This window comes from Agelaius tricolor, unplaced genomic scaffold (assembly GCF_023055355.1).
Source record: "Agelaius tricolor isolate 1412-34295 unplaced genomic scaffold, bAgeTri1.0.p SCAF_1, whole genome shotgun sequence".
NCBI classification, from domain to species: Eukaryota; Metazoa; Chordata; class Aves; order Passeriformes; family Icteridae; genus Agelaius; species Agelaius tricolor.
This window is the reverse complement of record NW_027269261.1, coordinates 24,410,552-24,432,776: the sequence shown is the minus strand read 5'-3', so window position 1 is coordinate 24,432,776 and position 22,225 is coordinate 24,410,552. Positions and strand designations below refer to the sequence as shown.

Sequence of the window (22,225 nt, the reverse complement as noted above, 5' to 3'; positions counted from 1 at the left end):
AGAAAACAAACAATAACATTGCCTTTCATTCACAAAAACCAGCAGCCAAGTTAGAGCCCTTCTGCAGGTAAAGCTGCTATAGCTATAGGAGCAGGAAATTGGAATTTCTAGTGCAAATAATAATTAAGTAAATGCAGATAATTAAAAGCACGTTAGCAAGAATCTCTACACAAAAACCTGAATTATTTAGCTAGGCAATAACCAAACTGATAGGCAGAGATAAAATCTCCATTCTAACAATGCTTCAAATACCTTAATCCAGTAGTAAACAGCTTACACTCTTTGTTTCTGAGGTGAAGGATGACTTCAACATTTGACTACTAACTAAATAAAATGCCCTCCCAAACTCATACAAGCAATATACTATACACACATTCAAACATTCCTGTAGCAGAGGCACAAGCCTGGCACACACACACAAGAAATCAATGATCAAATAGCTGTTCAAAACTCATATGACGAAAAAATGGTCTCCTATCTCCAGTTCAGTAAGTAGGATGCCAGATTAGGGTCCCACACAACACCACACCAGCACACTGACAAAATACCCCAATGAAAAAGCAATATAAGATTCCTCTAAACAAATATTTCCTAATGCACACTGTGATATTTAACCCATAATAAACCATTCTGCAGTACACTGAGATCAAAGATTGGTAACATCCACCAACCTGATGCCCACAGCTTGAATCCCTCCAGAGTTTAAATAACTAATAACTATTAACATCCAGAGGTTTGGCATCTGAAAATGAAAAATGGAAGTCTATTTCAGCATCAAATTTGTCTTCAGATGAGGCTTGGAGCAACCTGGTTGAATGGAAGGTGTCCCTGCCCACAGGGACACCTGGAATTAGATGATCTTTAGGGCCCCTTCCAAGCCAAATCATTCTGTGATTAAACAATAATTTCGAGTCTGTATTTGTCCACATAATGAATAAAGTGGGATTGTTTTTCAGTTCTTGACTGGGTTGGTTCTAAACTTCAGAGTTTACAAATTTTCAGATTGCCAGCTTCTATCTGTTTTCTTTGAACCTAAACCAGCTGGCAGGCAAAAGCCTGAGCCGTGATGTTAACCTCACACAGAAATTATCTCCACACTGCAACAATTGTCCAATTGAATCCTAAAAATGTGTATCAGTTTGTAACACCATTACTGCTTAATATGCTGGATAGACTTTGGAAATGCACCACCAAAAGCTCTACAGCACTTGGGGGCCAGCATTTGTTTCTTCCTATTTAGAGTTTGTACCAACAGTTCAGATTAGTTATTCTAGCAAACAGTACAGGAATGGTACCGTGCTGGAATACTCTTTCTAATGAACCACTAATAAGCCAAATAAAGTGTTCAGGGGGAAAAAAAAGTGTTTTACAAGAATCTGAACTGTTTTCTACAACCATACCTAAGACCCACTTTTCTCTATGCTTAAGAGGAAGAGAAGCAATTTCTATTTTTATAACTCCTTTGAAAATATCTCAAATCACCCAACTCTTTGTTTATAACCAACACTTTATCCCTCCAAGCATCTCTCAGAAAATACTACAGTCACAGATTATAGAAAATACAGAAAAAAATCCAGATTTGGAGCACAGCGCTGCCAACATGTCATCTTTCTTCAACATGTCATATAATTTTCATGGAAAAATGCCATCATTAAATGCTTAGAAAATAGACATGCAGATGGATTCAGTGCTGCTTCATGCTTAACCTGTGAAAAATATTAAAAAAAAATCAAATTATAAAAAAAACCCCAAAACCAGAGTTTGTACTGCCTGTTATTGTCCCTCTTGCCTCATGGTTTTAATGGACATGTTTAGAATTCAGAAAGCAAGCACCACAGCCACACCAACCACGGACTGCCTGCCAGGTCTCTCTGATGGCATTTGCACAACACACTCTGGGAGAGGAGGGGATAGCAGTTCAATGCAGAATTTCATAGTTAAACAAAGTTGTAATTACCTCCTTGTTAGAGCTCTTGTTTAAAGAAGCTAAGTGATACTACACAGACATGAGTATTGCAGCTGAAAGAGTTTAATTTATGGTTCTGACCTCTGGAGGTCACTCCTTTCCACACCTCTCTTTGGAAATACTGAAAAGCACATTTTTAGAAATGTGCCTTAGAAATTTTTAGAATTTAGAAATTTTCTGAAATTCCATTCAATCAAATTGCATCCAAACAACTCCCAAACTGTACCAGCTGCAATGCAATCTTGAGTTCTAATGAAGGAAAGACCCATATACTGCACACAGAGCAGGAAATGGCATGGTGTGCTTGTGACCAAGAAAAAGAGGGATGGAAACAAACTCAAGCCCATCCTACTGTTGTTCTTTTCTACAGAGATGTGCACAAAGCTCATCAGAACCTTGACGAAAAAGCAACATTTTTCTTCTGTTCTCAAAAGAAAAGTAACATATAGTAAACTATAAGGAAACTAATGGTCCTACCATTCATCTTATGTATATTTGGCATTGTTTAATTAGTTATGAATGTGCAGGCTTGCTTACCTCAGCCAATGACTAATTTAAGAATTTTAAAACAATTTCTAGTACCCTTACATCATGATTTCATTAAAAACCAAAAAAAAAGTGGTGAAATCATTACCTCTTTGTTTGGACAGCAAATATAAATTTCTTGTCAACAGCCATTTTCTCGCTTTTGTGCGTCAACTCAGAATAAAGAAACCCAACTCTTTTGTCTTTAAAATTATAAGGTTCTCATGAAAACACTTTTTCATTTACTTTAACTAAACCACATTTCTAGATCTAACTAATTTACAGCATGCCTTTAGAGAGCCAAATCTGGGGCTTAGAACCATTTTTTTTTTTCATTTATCCACTGGGTTTCAAACTCCCAGTTTTCCCAGAGGATTATGAAAGCCTGCCAATTTAGCTTGATGCCTTAAGACTGTTTAGACAAATCCAAAATACAATCAAACATAAGCCAGTCTGGTTTCAGCCTCCCCCTGCCATACTTTTTAAGCTCAAAACTGGCCAGAGCAATGGGAACCAACTCCAGGCTGGAATTCTGCATTTACAGCTATGGGTGGAGCTTCAGCAAAATGAGAGAACCAGGTGACCAGACAACAGTGAGTATATATTTCTTCCATTTAATTCATAGAAAATTCCATGTAATTGTACAAAATATGTCACATCCCTTTACAGTGCACAGCTGTTGTTCCTGCTCTTGTCCCTCACACTGCATTTCTATTATGCTTTAGAGTGACAAGTACAAGCAGCTCCAGAAAGAAGAGGTATTAAATACAAAGAGTAAGCCTACTTTGGCAAGATACTCAAAAACATCTTGCTTAAGAAGCTACTGGAGCATGCGTTCCACATCACTAGATGGGGCAGGAAGGCAGTGAACACCACCAACCAAAGAAAGAAGGTGGATTCTCCAAACACTTGGTGAAAGGTGGCTGTCCTTCCCTATGGTCAGCACAGTCGTGCAAAGCAGAGCAGTGCAGCCATTAAAGAGTCAGCAAAGGGATCAAGAAACCAGCAGTTAAAGAACAACAAGACACAGCTATATTTAGTAAATAAGTTAGGCTGAAACTATCGAGGATAAGCAAAAGAGGCAAACCACAGAGAGGCAAAACAATCAAAAAAACTGATCAAAAACCCCTAGCTCATTCAACCCAGTAAGGAGACTCAGGGCAGAAAGCTTAAGAATATTGTAGCACTCGCTGATGGTTTGTAACATGAATACTTGCACCACGGAGCAAAAAAAGCCACACAAAAATAAGAAAGGAAGCAGGAAGGAGGAAGAAAAGAAAAAGGCAAAATGAGAAAAAACGTTCTGTATGTTCCAAGATTAAGCAATAAACTCGGGTTTTTAATGGTGATGGTGTAGCTCTCTGCATCCCACCCTTCCATCAGCACCACCCATTCACTTGCACTGACTGAATGATCTGTTCAGGCTCCAAACTGCTCCATGGACACAAGCTTTTGCAAGCTGAATGCCCATATGTGAACTTCCTAAAGAGCACTCAGGCTTTCAGAAAAAAAATTGCACATCACCATGCGGTGTCCAGTTATCCATCCTTCAGCATTCAATTAAAGCAAAGTCCAGGAAACTAGAATTCTGCATCAATTTAAACAAGCAGATGAAGAAAAAGAGGCAAGTAATTCCTCTTTAAAGTCCTGGTGCTCACTTGTTTACTAAACCTCCCCGAACTAGCCTTCCTTTACATCTCAACCCAGGCATTCTTCAAAGCCATGCTCTTCCTATGCTCAGGCTCAATCATTCACAGCCTAAACGGTGAACAAGATATCCGAAAAATAGGAGGTGAGGTGAGCAGTGGTTCCACCTGAGCTCCTAAGTAAGTGCAAAAAGATTTCTTGAAAAGGAAGTTAGTGACGCTTATGAGAAGTTCTTTATCAGGTGATTTTCACCTCCTAAACAGAAGAATGTCCCTACTAGAAATGCTCAACACCAGCAAGAGCAGAGAGATTTGCACTGTCATCATACATGCCACGTGCTATAAAATTAATTATCCTCTACCAGCCTTCCCATTACATTATGTGTGGGTAAAACAGGAACAACATTCTTGGCCTTAGAATCACATTCATTAAGGATTAGGTTTAGCAAGGACCTAAAGAGAGACAGGAAAAATAAACCTCCATAATTGATACAAACCACACCAAGAAGGGAAGCAGCTCTAAAGAGCAAGGAGTGACATGCAGATCACCCTGTACTTACTAACAACACAATCCATCATCATAATAATAATGTTTACAAAACAAAATGCTGCTTCAAAGAACTTCTAAGAACACTGTTCTTGCCCAATTTTCCCCTCTTATGTACTTCATGATATAAAGCATAGAAGGAAAAAATCCTTTCAGAGTAGGTTCTTTCAGCAAGAGACAATCCTGTCAGATAACTCTACTGCCATATCAAAAGTATTCAGTTACAGAATATGAAAAACACACTGTAAGGCCAGAAATTATTCTAAGTATCCCAAGCATTAAAAGCCTTTCTAAAGGAGAAAGAAATTCTAAGAGAAGGAGTTCTAACAGGCTCCTGTGTTTGAGATACTACTCACAACAAGAGCAAATATTGCCAATTACCCTGTGCAAAATAGAATTGTTTTTTAAACACACAATCCTTTGCTCTTCAGCTGGCTAGAGAGCAAAGGGTTCCTCCTCACTGCACATGGACTAAAGAACTCTAACAAAAGGTGAGCCACCACCACCAAGTTTCTAAAGCAAACAGCTTGTTCCCTCCTTGCTGCTGGAGTTTAATCTCCCCTGGCACCAGCCAAGGCCATCCCTCTCAGGCAGGGGAGAATGATGTCCTGCCAAAGTTTTTATTTTTATGAAGAGCAGCACAGTGACAATAGCACACAGCAATCCCACGAGCAGAGCCCTGTGAATTAGGCTGAGCTTGCTGTTGCTATGAGCAATTGCATTGCAGCACCACGGCCACTTCTGCAGTCTAGACGGGCAACGATAAAACTCAATATTCTAGCCCAAATAAATGACAAATACCCCACACACTCATTTTTCTCGGTAGTGAGCCCAGCCAGGCATGAATCATCATGCACACACGCTTTCCAGGCTCACGGCACCAGCGACCACAAGATCCTCTCTTCCTGAGCCCTGCAGCAGCTCTGCCCCCACAAACTGGGGGCTTTGGAGAAGCCTTACTGGGTTTTAGCAAAGCCACAGGTTCAACAGACACTGCTGGTTCCTGCAGGGCTGGGGAGCAGCACACACTCAGAACACTGCCTCAGAACCTGCCTGACACAGACAGCTTCTTCTGCACCATACCCAGGAAAAGAAACAGGGCAAAATTATATGAACTTACCTCCATGTCACCCCCCCAGTAAGTGGTTAGCATATAACTGCAGTTAGTAGCAATACACACACAGTGACAGAACAAAATGTAGATACTGTGCAAAATGATAAAAAAAAGAATCCTTTTAATTGTATCTCCAGTTCTTCCTCCAGTAACAACAGCAGAGCAAAGCATTGGTCTCCACTTAGTGACTTCAGCTCTCTTTTACTTTCTAGTTCTCTGAAAACAAAATGCACAGGCTCAAAGAATCTTTAAAAAAATTCCTAAATTATTCCGCTTGCCTGAGACTTCAAGATAAGAGTGATTTTAATTTCTCTGTGAAAATATTTTCAACCATAGAGAATCCTTCAGAAAGACTCCTTCTAACCTTCAGGGCATCCTGCACAGCTGCACAAAAACCATGGCTTGAAATCAGAAGTTGAGACTTCTCCATTTTTTTATGAGTTACTATTCTGCCGCAGACGTCAATAACGGAGAGAGTCCTTTTGAAATGCTCTCTTCCACATTGTCATCACACACTGGTGGCAAACTTGGAAAAGGGTGTCATGATTTATTTAATATAATCTGATTAATGTTTCCATATCTTTGTTTACCACCAGTTATTGTTACAGAGTTCCACGAGCAGAAGCTTTCTCAGAGGGGAAAACAATGCAGCTGCTAAAAGCAATGGAAAACTATCCAGCAAAGCGCACTCCCTGCTCCCCAGCCCCAGGCAGCCCGTCACGGCTGGCTCTTCCTGCGCCTAAATCGAGCAGATCTCGCACCTTAGGCACGAGTGACCCAGCAAAGTCACTCTCGGAGCTGACAGCGCCACCTGGTCCCACCTGCCCCCAGCTGAAGGCTCCCACTGCTCCCCTCCCACACCTGCCATGCTTCGCCCACTCCCTCACTAGCCAATTCAGGCAGAAACACACCAAAACAGCAGGGGCAAGCAGCAAGGCAGTAAAGTAATATAATCCCCGATGGTACCTAAAAATCAAAATTACTATTGGCAAAACTGTCAGTCTTCTGCAGCCCTCTGATGGGCATGTCTGAACCAGCTCAGCCGGGGGCTCGCAGGCACCAGCAGGAGAGTGGAAGAGACTCGGGGCAGCAGTGCAGAACAAACAGGAGCCAGGGATGAAGCAGGACAACACTTATTGACAGCCTTAGCTGCACTATTTCCCACACGGGCTTTTTTATTTGCCTTTTTTTTTTTCCTTGTGCTAGAACTCTCTGCTTGACTCCTTTGGCAGAATCAGCAGTGCTTTCTCTGCCCTGATGCAGATCTGTTTTGATGAGGACCCTGAAGAGGCAGGGGAACTTGGCAGCACCAGAGCCAGACACCCATGCTGCGCTCCTGTCTCAGCCAGGGCACCAGGCAAGAGCCCAGGCGCCCAGCCCAGGCTCACAGACTGCTCGCTCCCATTCAGAAGCACATTCTTTGACTTCGAGGGATGCATCTGAAAAGCAGATGGCCAGAATCCATTGAGACCTCTGACAACCATCACATTGGTAATGCCAAATGTGAGATACAACTGTCCTACTTGAGATAATGCATGGGATTCAATAAGCACTGTGATATTCTAAAGGTACTGAAGTCACAGCAAACGGGAAATAACTCAGTGCTTTATCAAAATAATCAATACTTATTTCAACTGTGCAAGTTAACTCATAACATATAGATTTTCTTTTTTACTGTATACAGTAATTGTATACTCGTAAGTAGAATGCTACATAAGCACTTACTAAGCCAATAACCAAAACAATTTTCTAAATTACATATGAAATGGTTTCTTTCATCTGTTTATTCTCATAAAAATTTCAACGTGGAAGCCAAAAGAAAACAGCTGCGTAAAGTATTTTCATCTGCAAGAGACATGCAAGAAGGTATTTCTGCCTCTGCTAGAGGGCACAATCTGTAATAACATTTTGCCTTCCAGATAATGACAAGAGGCATTAAAAGGACAACTTGCTCTCTAATAAGCCTGCTTGACTGGTTGAGCATGCACATACATAGACAGCACAGTTTTGCCAACAATAATTTTAATTAATTTTTACATTTCATTCTAAATTACATTAATTTATGGCCTTCCTAAAAGACGTTTAGCGGACAGCTAATTAAATCCAAGCCATTAGATTTTAATTAGAGACGTTTAAAAAAAAAAAGGTCTCAGAACAATTCACACATCTTTGTGAACTCCATGTGCTCATTAGCAGCTAGAACAGCCAACAAGTGATTATAAATACAGAAGAGGACTAAGCAGCATGATTCAAACCTGGAAACAAAAAAGTCACGAAAAGTTTCATACTTCAAAGCAAAAGATTCTGGGAATGCCCTCCCCTTAGCCCAAGTCCAGAAAACCTCTGTGCATCAGTGCTTGCCACAAAAGGAAAATCAAAGGCCAACTAGCAGTGAATATCATAATACCCATTTTAAAAGGCTGAGCAGAGCTTAATCCTCATTAAATTCACATAAAATCACAGCGCCTTCCTGAACAAACAGTGAAACAAATTGAAGGTCCAGATGGAGCCCCTCCTTAATAAGACATATGGGATGCCCCAATGAGCCCATCACGGCTCCAGCACAAGGTGCTGGGCCACCCGACGGTCCCACGCCACCGCTCACTGAGAACCTCCCTGAGCAAGAAAGCAAAGCTTTATTATTTCAGTAATTGAGTTTTTCCTACTTCCAACAAAAGCCAGTTATTTCTAAATATCGACCTCTCTCGGGACTAATACTGCACGAGTTAAAAGCAGTATCGGTGTGCTTTGATATGGTGATCAGTTCTTCGGCTGGGTTAAGAGGTTCATAAATATTAACCATGGTACATTTGCATATGTCACCCACAGGCACAATCTTCCCTCGGAAAACTGGGAACAGAACCCGCACAATTCCTCCATGTGTCGCTTCCTGATCACCAGATCTGAAATGGCCATGGCAGTTACTTGAGCAAGGACAGTATACCTGGCCAAGAGCCAAACTACCAAAGCATACTGTTAATTATGGTGCACCAGTTTGGGTTGGAGAGATGCCCAAAACGCTGGAGTTGACATTTCAAAAACCTGAAAGGTTAGGATCACACTCAGAAGTATTTAAATGAGTCAAATTTTCCAGAAAATTGAGAACTATTCACTGTTACTACAGATTTTACGGGAGTGACGTAAAAATAAATTAATCTTATTTTTAAGAGGCACAGATTTATTATTCTACAAAAGATGGAGTGAGTTTGATTATGAAACGCCTGCAATAGATGCGGCGGCAGTGAATACGATGAGAGCAGCAGGTAGGCAGCCCTGCAAAGCCAATCGCCTTATGATTTGCAGAAATGGAAACTTACTTGGTTTACAACTCTTACATTTGAATGCATGTTCAGTTCACACGTGTAATCAGCAACACCTGCTAGCACATGCAATCTGTCCCCCAAAAAAGTCAAGAAACTAGGCTGGAGGAGTATTTTTGCTTCAAGAAACTGGTGGGAATTTGCCGCAGCCTTCATAAAACTGAAGGCAGCGCAGCCTATCAGTTTTCTGGCAGCATTTACACGAGCAAGCAGTAAATATTTTCGATCGCGCCACGGCTCCGGCAGAGGAACCTGCCGCCCAGGCAGACAGGAGCTCGGGTTCCTCGGGCGCAGCACGATGCTCGGACACCGGGAAGGCGCCGACTGCCCCGCTAACATAGCCGCGGATGCCGCCAGCGCCCCCAAGTTTCCAGGGGTGCCGCGCTCCCCTCGGAGCCGCTCTGAGCCGGGACAGGGCAGAGCTGCCCGCGGCTGCCGGCGAGACACCGGGCCCGCTGCGCCCGGACCGACGGCGTCCCTCCCGCCCCGGAGCAAAAGGGAGAGCCGAAAAACAAAATAACATTTTTAAAAACCCCAAACAACCTAAGCCAAACCATCAGCCCAAAGCCAAGCAACTAGTTCTGGGGAAGCGCAGACCCACGGCGAGGGAAGAACAAAGAAGGCAAGTGCAGCCGGAGCTCTCGCAACAGATGGTTTGAAGCTGACCAGATTTCGCGCTGGCATCCCCTCCCCTCCCCTCCCGCCGCGGGCGGTGTTCGCACGCACCGGCCCGGCCGGCCCCGGGCAGTCCCAGCCCGCCGCTCCGGCATCCCCGCCGGCCGCAGGTGCGCGCCCCGGGCCCCGCCGCACTCGGGCTGCCCGCACCTCGTCCCGTCCCGTCCCGCCGCCACTCACCCAAACTCCCGGCGAAACCGTCCATCTTGTGCGGAGGGAGGCTGGTGCCGGACCCCGAGGCGAAGCCACCGTCGTGCTCGGCCGGGACAGGTTCATTCACCCGCGGAGCGGCGGCAGGCAGCGGCGGCGGCGCCGCAGCCCGGCGCTCGCAAGCCGCCCGGGGCAGCGGCTCCGGCGGCTCCCCGCGCTCGGCGGCGGGAGGCGGCTCCGGCGGCTCCTGCTCCTCCTGCCGCTGCTGCTCCTGCTGCTGCTGCGGGGCCGGCGCTGCCCGGCTCCGTCCGTGCGCCGCGACCCCAGCTCAGCGGCGAGTGCCGAGCTGCTCCCGCCCCCGCCACCAGCGCCGCCCCAGCGCCCCGTGCTGTCGTGCTTCCGACTCCGCCCGCCCTGGCAGCCGCCGCTTCCCCTGCGGGCGGGCCGGCCCCGCAGCCCCCGCCGGCGGGCGGGCAGCGCCCGGCGCCTCAGGCCCGGCTCCCGCGAGAGCTGCGGGCGCGGGGCTGCGCGGAGCGGACGGGACGGGACGGGACCGGACGGGACGGGACGGGACGGGCTGGGCTGGGCTGGGCTGGGCTATGGCCGGGGAGCGGCAGCGCCGGGGCCAGCGCAGCTTCTCCGGCGTGGGTCGGCCGGGAGCAGCACCTCCCTTTACCTTCAGAAGCTTGTGCTGTCGGACGGGCTGTGGGTGGGTTAATTGGGCGACTTAATGTAACTCCGCCAGCAGTCAAAATAGATCTTGTTAGGTGAATCTTAAAATGTACGTTCGTGCTAGTTGGGGGAAGTTTTTCCTCACTAATGTTAAGCCAGAGGAACTGTCATTTCTTTACCCTGGCATTTCTTATAGCTGGGACTGCATAAGGAGTGACTCCCGCCGCTCCCAGTACCAGCCGGGTTCCTGACCGTCTCCTGTAGCTTCCAGCCATGTGCTTGATGCCGGGGGAAAAGAGAAAGTAGGACCAGAAATTCAAGTCAGCCATGCTACATACTATCTAATCGCACAACCAGGGCGATTTCGTATGTTAAGCAACATCATCGAGTTACATGACGCACTTTCTCCTTGATCAGGAAAAGCTCCGTACCCATCGCAACATCCTGTTTTGCTATAAGTATTTCCCTGTAATGCACTCCAGGCGAGTGCCGCAGTTACACAGAGGCGTGGGTAATTGCCTCCCGAGCACGGCCCTGGCATTTGCAGCTGGGCCCTCTAATGACAGCCTGTGGATGTTGTTCAACAGGACCGGGGAGAACTCGGAGCTGGAGAGCAGCACAGACCGGCTGGAGCAGCCCACATTTCCCAGCACTTTCCATCCACTTAGGCAAAAGCATCGCTATCTTGCTGATCTGCAATGTTCAATAAACCCAGGAGCTCTGTGCTTGCTCACATTAGAGAAAAGCGCCTTGAAATTTTTCATCAAAACCTAATCTCCACTGGATTTTCCAGCAAATTTTACTGAGCAGCTGCCACAGCAATGAATTTGAGTGCAGCTGCCAGCCAACTACATTAATAATCCATCATCACACGTCCTGTAGTCTTGTCAGAAAAGATGCCCTGTGTTCGATCTGCTATAAATGAGCCAACATTAGCTGCCAAGGTCTGGTCTTAATTACTAGCAGGTGTTAGAGTTCCTTACCTGCACTTGGGGTGTGGGTAGAATGGCTCTATATAGGCTATTTTCATGGTCTTCTAGCTATGAGAAATGGGCCCCGCAGTCAGTATAGTCCATCAAAATTCCCTTTCAAACGCTTCATTTTACAAACAAAGGCAAGAAGAGCCAGGCACTACAGCTCCAGTCCTATCTCCCCACCCCCATTTATTGCTTGCCTCAGGGCAGGTTTCCGAGATGCTCAGAGCATTGGGAAAACACAGAGAGAAATCTCCTCAAGCTAGGAAAGGAAAAGTGCCCTGGGAATTCAGAACCTGTGCACAATTTTCTTCAGAAAAAAATGTCCCTTTCCCAGAGACAGAGCCTTATGCAAATTCTTCAGGTGGGATTTGTGTGCATCAGATGTGCTGTTTTGTTAAACAAAAAACCCCAATCAAACAAAAAGCAAGCCCAGCTGCCTTCTTCAGCTCTTCATCCTTCAGATACATCCATGAGTGAGGTATTACAAATATCCTTACGTTTGTGAGTGTTGTATCTATTTTGTAGACTGGAAACCGAGGTTCAGAATTGATGATGGCATCATAGATCCTTGTCTGGATGTTTAATCCCTACTGAAATTGGTTAGGAGCATGAAGGAATACCTTTGATTAGCTAGGTTGTGTAGAGCCTGCATGGAAGTGTACAAAAAGGTTAAGGACCTGCGAAGAAAACCACTTCTCCATAATCTTATACTGGACATGAGTATGGTACTGGAGTACTGTTGAAAGCCCAAGATTTGGTTCCAGTATTTTAAAAGTAAAGCTGCAGAGTTAAGGGACTGAACAAAGCTGAGACATTTGGAAAGGAAGTTTACTTCTATGTGACTTGATATAGGAATTTCTGAAGAGCAACCACTATGCAGAACTTAACAAAATATGGCAAACTCCAGCTTTTAAATTTTTATGTTAAGATTAATTCTTCAGTCTAAGCTAAGTTTTGTATGCTATGTAAATTTAGGTGGGGTTTTGACTGGAGCATTTATTTATTGATTGTCTTAGTGGTGTACGCAACAGATGTAATTGCAGTATAGATAATACACAGGCAGAACTTCAGAAAAATAATCTGTAGTAAGTACATATATGGCCCTGTGTATGTAATCTTTAACAATTCTAGTTGGCTGGTGGGTGCAAGAACTTACAATTGCAGAAAAAAAAATTATCTTATTTGTGTCTATTTCAGACAGGTACTGGCAAATTATTTAACATAGCTGTAAACTGATTAACAGTACGACTGTTCCAGGTGCAAACCCTAAGGAAAAGGTGATTTCTTACCTCTAGTATAGTACTAAAATTTGACTTGGGAGGGAGGAATTGTGTAGTGCTTTAAGGGGTTTAACTTCTGTTTCTTTGTTGATAGTGATTCAAAAACCTGACCCAGAGAGTTGTTACAAAGTTTTAACAAGCTTAGTTATTGTCTCCCTCTAGTTTATGTTTTGATGCTAAAGAAAGATAATGCTATTCAAGATTGGAGTAAACTTGGAATAGCCCATCTTAACTTTCCAATCAGCTAAACATCCAGTGCTTTATTGCACATATAGATAGCAAATTGAGGAAGATAAGTGTGATACCACAGGGCAGGACTTTTTCATCAGTTTGACAGGTTCACAGTTTGGGAGATCTAAATTCTTTTCTGCTGCTCTCCCTCCCTCTGCAGTGCAGCCCAACCCCTTTGACTCCTGCTGGACCAATGCTGGGGCAGGCAGAGCCTGAGCTCTGCTTCTCAGAATAGCTGGTGAGCAATGAGCCAGTGCCTCAGCTGCACTAAATCAGTTGGGTGTTGCTGACTGCAGCAGGCAAGGCTGACAGACCCTAGCTGGGGACCTGGACGTGCACAGCGAGTCTCCCTCTTACCAGAGGGAAGTTATGGAAAATGCAAACCCCAGAAGGAGGTCACCCTGAAATACACACATTCCAGAGATATTTACACAGCCCTTGAAGGAAATAAGCTGCTTTTTCTCCATTGTTTCATTTCTGTGGCACATTTTCCTTGGACTGCAGGTTTGTGAACAGTACTTCTTGCAAGAATACCTTCTTGGATTGACATAGTTTGGCAGCCTTCAGCCTGGGAATTGTTTATAACCTTTTGGTGGCTTGAATGTAAATTACATTTAAGCATTTTTCCACTGAGGAAACATAAAAATTATTAACAACTGAAAATTAAATTACTGAGATTCTTGTACATGAAGTTGGGAGTCTGAACCTGAGCCATTTCATCTTAATGTTTAGAAAGAGAAATGTACTTCCCACAGGACTCATCTTTTCCCTCCTGCAGTTTTTCTGGTGCACCTCTTCAGGATGAGTAGCAAAAGCCCAGATGGCAAGGAGCAGTCAGAAAGCCTGAAGTCTGATCTAGCTCCCAGAGTCTGATCCCTGCCTCTTTCCTGTTCAACCTGCAGACCTAGGAAAAGGAGAAGAGGTGATGCTATTTGTAACCAGCTGTGCCCCACAGCTGGTGGTGTAATCAGTGTAGGATTTCTCCCCATGCTCTTTTGAGATGGTGTCCTTTGCAGATAGGTGGGTTCTTTAGGATGCCTTGTTTTGAAGATCAACTTTGTTGGCTTGCCATAAAGCATGGGATGTTGTTAATTCTCCCAAGTGAGCCTCAAGTACCCAGGGGTCACTGATGTAAGGGAAAAGATTTGATGCCTGACCTAGAGGAAAATTAAATTACTTCTTCCTGATTTGTAGAGGTTACTTTTCTTACCTTCATCACAGAAACTCTGGAGGTTTTCTTTCTGGGCTGGGATTTTGCCTCCCCCAAGAAGCAGCCTAAGGTTCAGTAACTCTGAATTACCCGGGGGTATGAATTAGCACCTGTAACGCTGAATGGGCTGGAAGAGCCTTGTCGGGAACTTGAAGAGAACTGAGAGAACTGCCATTAAGGCTTCCAATTATGTTTAACAAAAATATGACCGAGGATTTTTAAACTGAGTATGAATTAACTGCTGTGTCTATCCTCATTACTCCTGTAGAATGCATTTAATAAGCCAAGTCTTTTTGATATTGCTGTGTATGTGCTTCCTGCAATTTTTATAAAGTAGTCCTACAGGTCTGATGTTAACACATGCCTAAGCATCTCCTGGTCTTCCCCCATTGCCCTTAAAAAGGACAGAAACTATCCTCCAAAACAAAACTATTAGAGTTTGTCAAAGGCTTTCCAATGGCTAAGTTCTGTTTAGGTAGATTTTGTTTTTGTAGTAGTAGAATGGATTATAGTGTTACTACTTCTTTGCTGATAACATAAAATCACATAGAGGTTGACTTTTGCAGCCATATAAAGCTCATCTTTGTTTCACTTCTGTGCATTTAGTTTTTCTTTTTATTGCAAATAGATTTTCATCACAATGTGCAATGTTGTTTCCAAATGTTCGGAGATGTCTTCATTTAATAGCACGAATACAATTTACTGTCAGTCAAAAAAGCCAAAAATTTTTAAAAGATATAATGATTTGTGAGAGTCTCCATAATGGAGACTCAATAGAGATGAGGATGTGCTAAGCATACATATCCTGAAAAATCCATCTTACAAGTTGCTTCTTTGCGTTGATTATCCCAGTATTTCAGTTTCCAAGCCATTAATTACACAAGGACAGCATCATTTCCTGGTGTGCTCATTAAAAGTGCATTTTGGTTCAGGTGTAGAATGTACAAATCTCTGTTAGCTTATGCTAAATTTCCCATCATTACATTAATGTGTTTAAAAAAATAATAGTCTCCTACAAATGTGACTACTGAGTAAGAGAAAAATAGCAGAGCTCTAGTGCTAATTTACCAGCCCTGGTGGGGAATGAGCAGATTCAGTGTGATTCCTAAGCATTTTAAAATTGGCAGAATTTGAGCAGAGGTAGTTAAAACTCTGCATGCACAATACTTTTTTTTACTCATGAGGGGAAAGGCTTAGCATTTTAACTAGAGAGCAGCTTAAAAATGTTATTCTGCAGCTTTGTATCAAGCTATGAGAAAATCTGAAAAACATTTCAGAAAGCTGGCAAAATAGAATTTATCTTCCTTCGTCTCTCCCTAATTGGATAAGTGGTCTGGTTTGTCATACTGAAAAGCACACTCGAGTTGTTTTCTCAAATTAGTGAGCTCCTCATGAATTCCTACCTTGGTCCAAGTGCTATAAAAGTCTAATGTCTTACATAAGTGCTAAGTTAAGGATTTAGCTGAGGCATAAATTGGTGTATTGGCTTTGTATCAGCCATTTACATTAGGGTGCAGTTTATTCTCTGCCTCAGGAAAAAATGTGCTTCAGCTTGTACTCAGGAGCACTATGATGAGCTCTCAAACAATTCCTTTTCTGTTCTCCTTTCTTAGAAAAATTAGGAAAATGTAAGGCTAGCAGGTTAGTGATGTTAACAAGGAGTGCTAACTAGTAAGTCTTAAAACTGCTGGAAGAGAAGCCGATTTTTTGACTGAGAAGTTTATGGAGATTCCCCCTTGGGGACAGAATAAATTAGTGTAACATGTGGAATTTATCTTTTTCCCCTGAGTGTTAAAACATCTCCTGTAGCTTTGCATTTTATGCAGCTCATTTTCCACAATAAGAAGCTGCTCTGCACAATAAGCTGTGTGCCTGTGTATGTGTCTGTAAATAAATACAGATTTATTTCCTACAGATCCTCCTCCCTCAGTGCAGCTCTGGTTAAGCTATTACTGTGCCTGAACCATTTGTCAGGGGAAGGAAGTGCCTGCAGAGAAGTGATGCATTGCTCTGTAGTTTCTTGCTGTGAAGTCTTGATTTTAAAACAGGCTGGCAAGCTGCAGCCCACCCCATAATAAAAAATGAACAGACATGGTTTAGGAGGTTCTGTTTGTCTTTTGTCCTGTTGTTCTTCCCAGTTTAAGGAATCTTTTATTGTCTTTCAGCTATGCCATACTCAGCAGTAGGTTTAGCTCTTAAGTTTGGCCTTGTCCTCTCAGGATTCTTTCCCATTTCCATTTCTACCTTTTTAAGGTGTGACAACCATCCTCTCTCCTGGTTATTAGGCAGCAGGGCAGGTGTGTGATGCTTTCCTTTAGAAAGGATAATGGTAGCACCCTAATTCAGTGAGCAGCACAGTGATCTGCTCTACAGGCTGCGAGCACCACCAAGGGTGTCAGTGTAAGAAATAGGCTGGAGAGTGAAGACCAAAGACAGGTCAGCATGGGCTAAACTGAAATAAAGTGGAAAGAGACTCTATTGCCATCCAAAAAATATTAATTTTGCAATAATAGCTACCTATAGATAACTTGGATTGAGGGCAAGGCTGTTCTCTGCATACCAACAATGTACAACTGAGCTTTTAGTTGTTGGCATTTTCCTATCTACAGTATCAGACATTTACTTTGCTTTACAGGAGAAGATGTAGCTGTAGGAAGAAACTTCTGCCAGGCTCAGGACACACAGCATTCAGATGGGTCTTACAGAAATCATGTATCACTTGCAAAGTCTAATGAGGCATCTGATTGTGTCTTTGTGAATTGATAATGTTATTATCAGCACAATTAATCAAGAAAATATAATTCTAATCTTGGTTTCCTAATGGTCATCAAAACCATTCATCTTAATATCTCCTGCTTTGAGAAGACCCCCAAGGTCATTCAGGCTCATAGTGGAATAGGGGCAGTGATAATTGATCTTTCTGTGGGTCACAGTTGTAAAGGCTCAAAGAGGAAACTCCAAACCTGCCTTGCACTGTGGTTCCTAGTCATGGATCCCTAAAAAATGTAACCAGGGCAGTGAGCTGTTCTGTAGTCAGAGGTTATTACTTTATTCCCAATAAGGCTGTCTCAGGCATGCAGTGCACAGTTGCAGTGAATGAGCTCATATTTACCTGTGCCTGAAAAACAGTTAATGAAGCACATTTGTTTTCATTTCCTTTACCTACCCTACATTTACTAATTATAGTTCCTAATTAATGAAATCAGCAGTTGAACTTTGGCTTTTAAAGCCCCAAATCCATGCTGTGCTGTAGACAAATTTACATTCCATTTATGCAAGTCATCCAATTAAAATTTAGTCATAGAAAGTATATAATACACCCAAATGAATACATTATTTCCCCTATTAATCTGCTTTCTTTGCTTTTCTGTAGAAGTGGAGAAGCTTTTCCTTTATCCCAAATGGGAATTCATGTTAAAAAAAAAAAAAAAAAACCAAAGACAAAACCCCCCAAACCCAGGCCCCAAATAGGCAGAACTAAATTAAAGGAAAATTTATCCGGTCCAATAAGTAAATTAGCATTTTTAAACCAAGAATTGTTAAAAAGAAAGTTCTCCCTCTAATCTTCCTTTTATGATTGCATTTAAAAATTGAAAAATGTGGTAGGGGAAAAAGTAATTTGAAATTTTCCATTCCACATGAAAACAGCAGATGGCAGCAACACTGACTGTGCGTCCAGATTTGGGGTTTGCCCTCTTCACTTGGGTGAGTTTGAATCATTTCTTGGCTAATATCTCATCAAATTGGTCCTGAAAACATAAGAAAGTGAAAAAATCTACCTTCTTTCAGGCATGTGATCTCAATGTCTGTGATCTTCCTCCTGGAAAGGCATTTCTTGGCTTAGGTCTCTCCGGACTGGCACTGAAGTATCCTTTGTCCTTTTATGTGGTTTGTAATGTTCGGGAAATGGTGCTGGAGGCAAAGGTGAGTTCCCAGAAAAACTTGGGTTTTTTGTTTTGTTTAAAATATAATATTGGTGAATACAGACATTTGTCCTTCCACACCATGCTGCTTTGACAAAATCCTTAATGGGCCACAACTCCCAGGGTTTACTCTGCATACAGAGAATGTTTTAGGCTGGAAACAAGATATGAGAAAAGTGCTTCCTGAGCATCATGTGGTGCATAAATAGTGTCACAGGCAAAGGCAATGCTTCTTGTAAGAGGAAGAAAAATGCCATTCAAAAACTAACATTATTGAAGTTGTGAGACAGGCATAGAAGACAAAAGTTTCATTCATTCATGAATTCATCCTTTGAACAGCAACCAAATGGAGGTGGAATTCCACAGGTAGCTCAAGCATGGGCATTGGGTTCTGCTCCATATTTTCAGAGGTACAACATGTTTTAAGGAAGTAAACCTTGAACTATGAAGGGCAAGTTTCCTTTAGGACTTCGTAGGTGAGGAAAACAGGGACAGTACAGGGTCAAATTTGGCAAAAAATGTCTCAACCATTCCTGTAACATTACAAATGGTGTTTCAGGCTCTGTACACTCCTTTACCGCACTTCAGAACAAACAACTTCGTCCTCTTCATCAGACATTTCTAAATGGTTTTAAATGTTTTTTTTTTCCTCTCTACTCTGCCAGTCCTTCCACAATCTTCCCTTCTACCATGAGATAGAAGAGGTTGTTTGGCTCAGATGACCCTGCCTGGTTGACTGCCTGTTTCAATCCCACTTCACATCTGTGATACTCTGAAGGTTCTTTGTTTCAAATGAAAACAGTAAAATTTCTAATGGCTTCACAGTGACCTCAAAGTTCTAGTGCTCTCTGTTTCTGTGTAAGCCTTTTAAAGGTTTCCTCTCTCATTCTGTATCTCTGCATGCTTTGGTTCAAGTATGTGTGACACAGAATGACATTTTGGTTTTGAATAAAAGATGCACCAAACAGATTATATTGGCTATACATACTATTTTCCTCTGCCAAATTTAAGGATTCAGAGATGTCACCAGCATTTTCTTCATTTGGAAAGCCATTGTGAGCAGCTCCAGCTGTTAGAGTTTTTGAAGATCAAAATCTACTTTAAGTGTTCTTTCAACAAAGAAATCTTGCTGGAAGAGGACAGGTGGCAGCATAGGAATGGTGGGATTGACTAATCTCTCATATTTTTCTAATTTCACTTTGATTGATACTGTATTTTGTACTTCAGGTTATGTTCTGAAGCCCAGGAGATGAGAACTGAGCGTTCTTTTTGTCACATCCCTCCCTACCTATATCAGCCTTCCAGCAGCCTTCAGAGCAGGAAGTACCAGTTACCTGCACTGACCATAAAACTGGGAAAAACCATTTCCATGGCACACCACACCAGGACAGTGGGTGAAACAATGGAATCTGCCCAAGTCTTTTACCAGCATGGAAGAAGGGGATGAGCATCCAGTCCTCTGGTTTAAGAGGAGACTGTAAAGGTACCAGATAAGTGGGAAAGGCAAAAAGCATCAAGCAGTAGTAGACCTTAGTTACTTGTTGAAATGAAAATACCACTACATAGACTATAAGGGTTTCAGGTAAATGAAGCAGCAGAAGTCTGATTGTGATGGCAGGTGTTTGGAAGAGCTATTAAATTACTCTAGCTGGTTCCACATCAGTAAAGAAAGTGATTCATTTTGAGGACTGCAAAAACTGTATTATAAAGCTAATAAGCTAATTAGGTGTCAAGAAAAATACAGGACTGCAGGAACAGAGAGGAAAAAAAATGTGGAGGAAAACTTATTAATTATGCCTGACAACTAGAGGGATAGACCAGCCTCTCTTTAGCAGACATGGAATCAAGTTAGTAATATTTTTCTTGACTTCTGTGCCTTATGGGTTTATGTACATAGGAGGAATTCTGCTGAAAATATGCTGTTTTCAGCAGAAAGTGAAGAGCTGCATTTGAATCATCTTTGTAGGTAGCCAAAAAAAATTACTTGAGAGCATTTTGAGTGTTACTGTCTTTCCTCAAGGTCCAGAGAGGAGTTGGAGGGCAGACACCAGTTTCATACTCTGTTCATCCCTCCCTTGCTTGCACAATTGCACCAAGGAAAATGAAAATACTGCCCTACTCCAGCAGCAGTGCTTCATGCTCTTTCCTACTCCACTATGTCTCTCTTATTTAAATGTGGTGTAGTGAAAATCCTGCTCAATAATATGTGTCTCACAAATGGAGGAAAACTACGTGATGCACAAAGGAACTTTCACAAAAAAAAAATGTAATTTCTCATGCAAATTCATTGTCTTTTAATAAAACAACCCTGGGCTTTTAAAACACAAACTGTTATCTGTAAATGTCACTGGAACCACATTATAGCTTGAGTGTAAGAGCATGGAATAAACACATGAATGTGCTTATTGAATGTAACGTGAATATGCAATATGAATAAAATTCTTTCAGTGTACTTGGAATTGGCTGCGTTTTATTTTTTCTCAGCATTCTTCCTGCATTTAGTTCCTGCATTGTCTTTACTGGTTATTTAAACAAATTGGTCTGGATTTCATCTGAAATAAGCTAAGGAGGGCCAAATATATATTTTAAAAGAAAATTACCTTTTTAGGCTTCCTACTGCTTGCTATATGACTGCAAGTACAGTTTATCCTCTCATCTCAGCAGAAAAATTTGAATCACAACTGGAATGCATGTCTCAAGGAGAGAAACTTCACCAGCAGTGAAGCCCCTCATCAAAAATTGCTCCGAGTAGTTTTAAGAGTGTATTAAGGCTTGGATTGATTTTGTATTGCTTTGGTTTGGTTTCTTGCCATTATTCCAGAAAACACAAAGATCAAAGAAAGAAAGACTTATTGATTGGCTCGGATCTGGTCAAAAACTAGATTTGTGTCTTCTAATGTAACTAACATTTTACAGATGGCTTGGTTCATGTTAAAGCTAGAGATGCATGTAGATTGAATTATCAGAGGATTAGAACCAGCTGCATTTAGTTTGAAAATATTTTTGTGCGTATTCTGTCCAGCAAAGCACACAGAGCAGACTCTTCTTGTAAGAATTCCAGCAAATGCCTAAAAAACCCCCCATGGAGAATAATTGACAGTCTGCCCCTGTTTACCACTGGTTATATTTTGTTCAAAGAAACCATGCTGTACGTGGCTGAACTCTTGAGTTCAGGTCCATGTATCTCATCCTTGACTGTGAATTAACAATAAAAAGAATCAGTTCTGAAGAATTTAGTTGAATAAAATTAGAATCTAGCCCAGTATCCAGAAGAGATCCACAAGACACTGGAAGTGACTTTCCAGTTTCCTGCCTTACATTTTGAGCACCTTCATAAAGGGATTTGGAAAAATCTGATTCTAATTTTGTAATGTTTTGCACTGACTATGCACATCTCTAAATGACTACACCAGATGCAAAACAATAAAGTATCAACACCAGTGAACAGTGAATTCATCTGCTAGAAAAATTATACTTAATGATTTACTTCTTCATATTCTGAATATTAAAATATTTTCATAATGTCTCAGGATACACAGAAATGTCAAACAGAACAGCACTAAAACTCAAGATTTTCAGTTGAACTAGATTTACCCCATTTTATTCAAATTATTTAAAGCTCTTTGAAGATACTGTTAAAATAAATCTTAAATGATAAAATTTATAATGTAAATATATTTTATTGATATATATCAAAGATATGTATCGTTAAAATACTGGCATCCACATTTGGAGCAACGTTACTACCATTAACTAAACAAAACACAACTAGTTTTTCTAGTGTTAGTACTATGTAGTTTATCCTATTCCAGGTTCTTAAGATCATTACTTTTGAAATAATATGAAAAACAAGGATAAATTCTTGCTTAGTACCCTTGAATTCTTTTTTATTGATGCCCATTTACACTGAAATTATTCTGGATGCTCATCTGCAAGGAAAATAATTTGCCACAAAATTCAGAATTTGTTTGCTAAGTTAAGTTCTCTTT

The 22,225-nt window shown here is 42.0% G+C and overlaps 1 protein-coding gene and 1 long non-coding RNA gene across 2 annotated transcripts in view; one reads left to right on the top strand and one right to left on the bottom strand.

Moving 5' to 3' along the window:
- The window catches only part of EML4 (EMAP like 4), a 147,776-nt gene extending 137,510 nt beyond the window's left edge, over positions 1–10,266 (bottom strand). The window contains exon 1 of the mRNA XM_071427110.1: positions 9,974–10,266. Within this exon, the coding sequence (XP_071283211.1) occupies positions 9,974–9,998 (25 nt within the window). The 5' untranslated portion in view covers positions 9,999–10,266. The remainder of the gene's footprint in view (positions 1–9,973) is intronic.
- A 6,584-nt stretch (positions 10,267–16,850) lies between these two features.
- On the top strand, positions 16,851–20,648 carry LOC139588917 (uncharacterized). Its single transcript, XR_011678866.1, has 3 exons — positions 16,851–18,018; positions 18,103–18,237; positions 19,464–20,648. It is a non-coding gene; the product is annotated as an uncharacterized lncRNA (long non-coding RNA).
- The last annotated feature ends 1,577 nt before the right edge of the window (positions 20,649–22,225 follow it).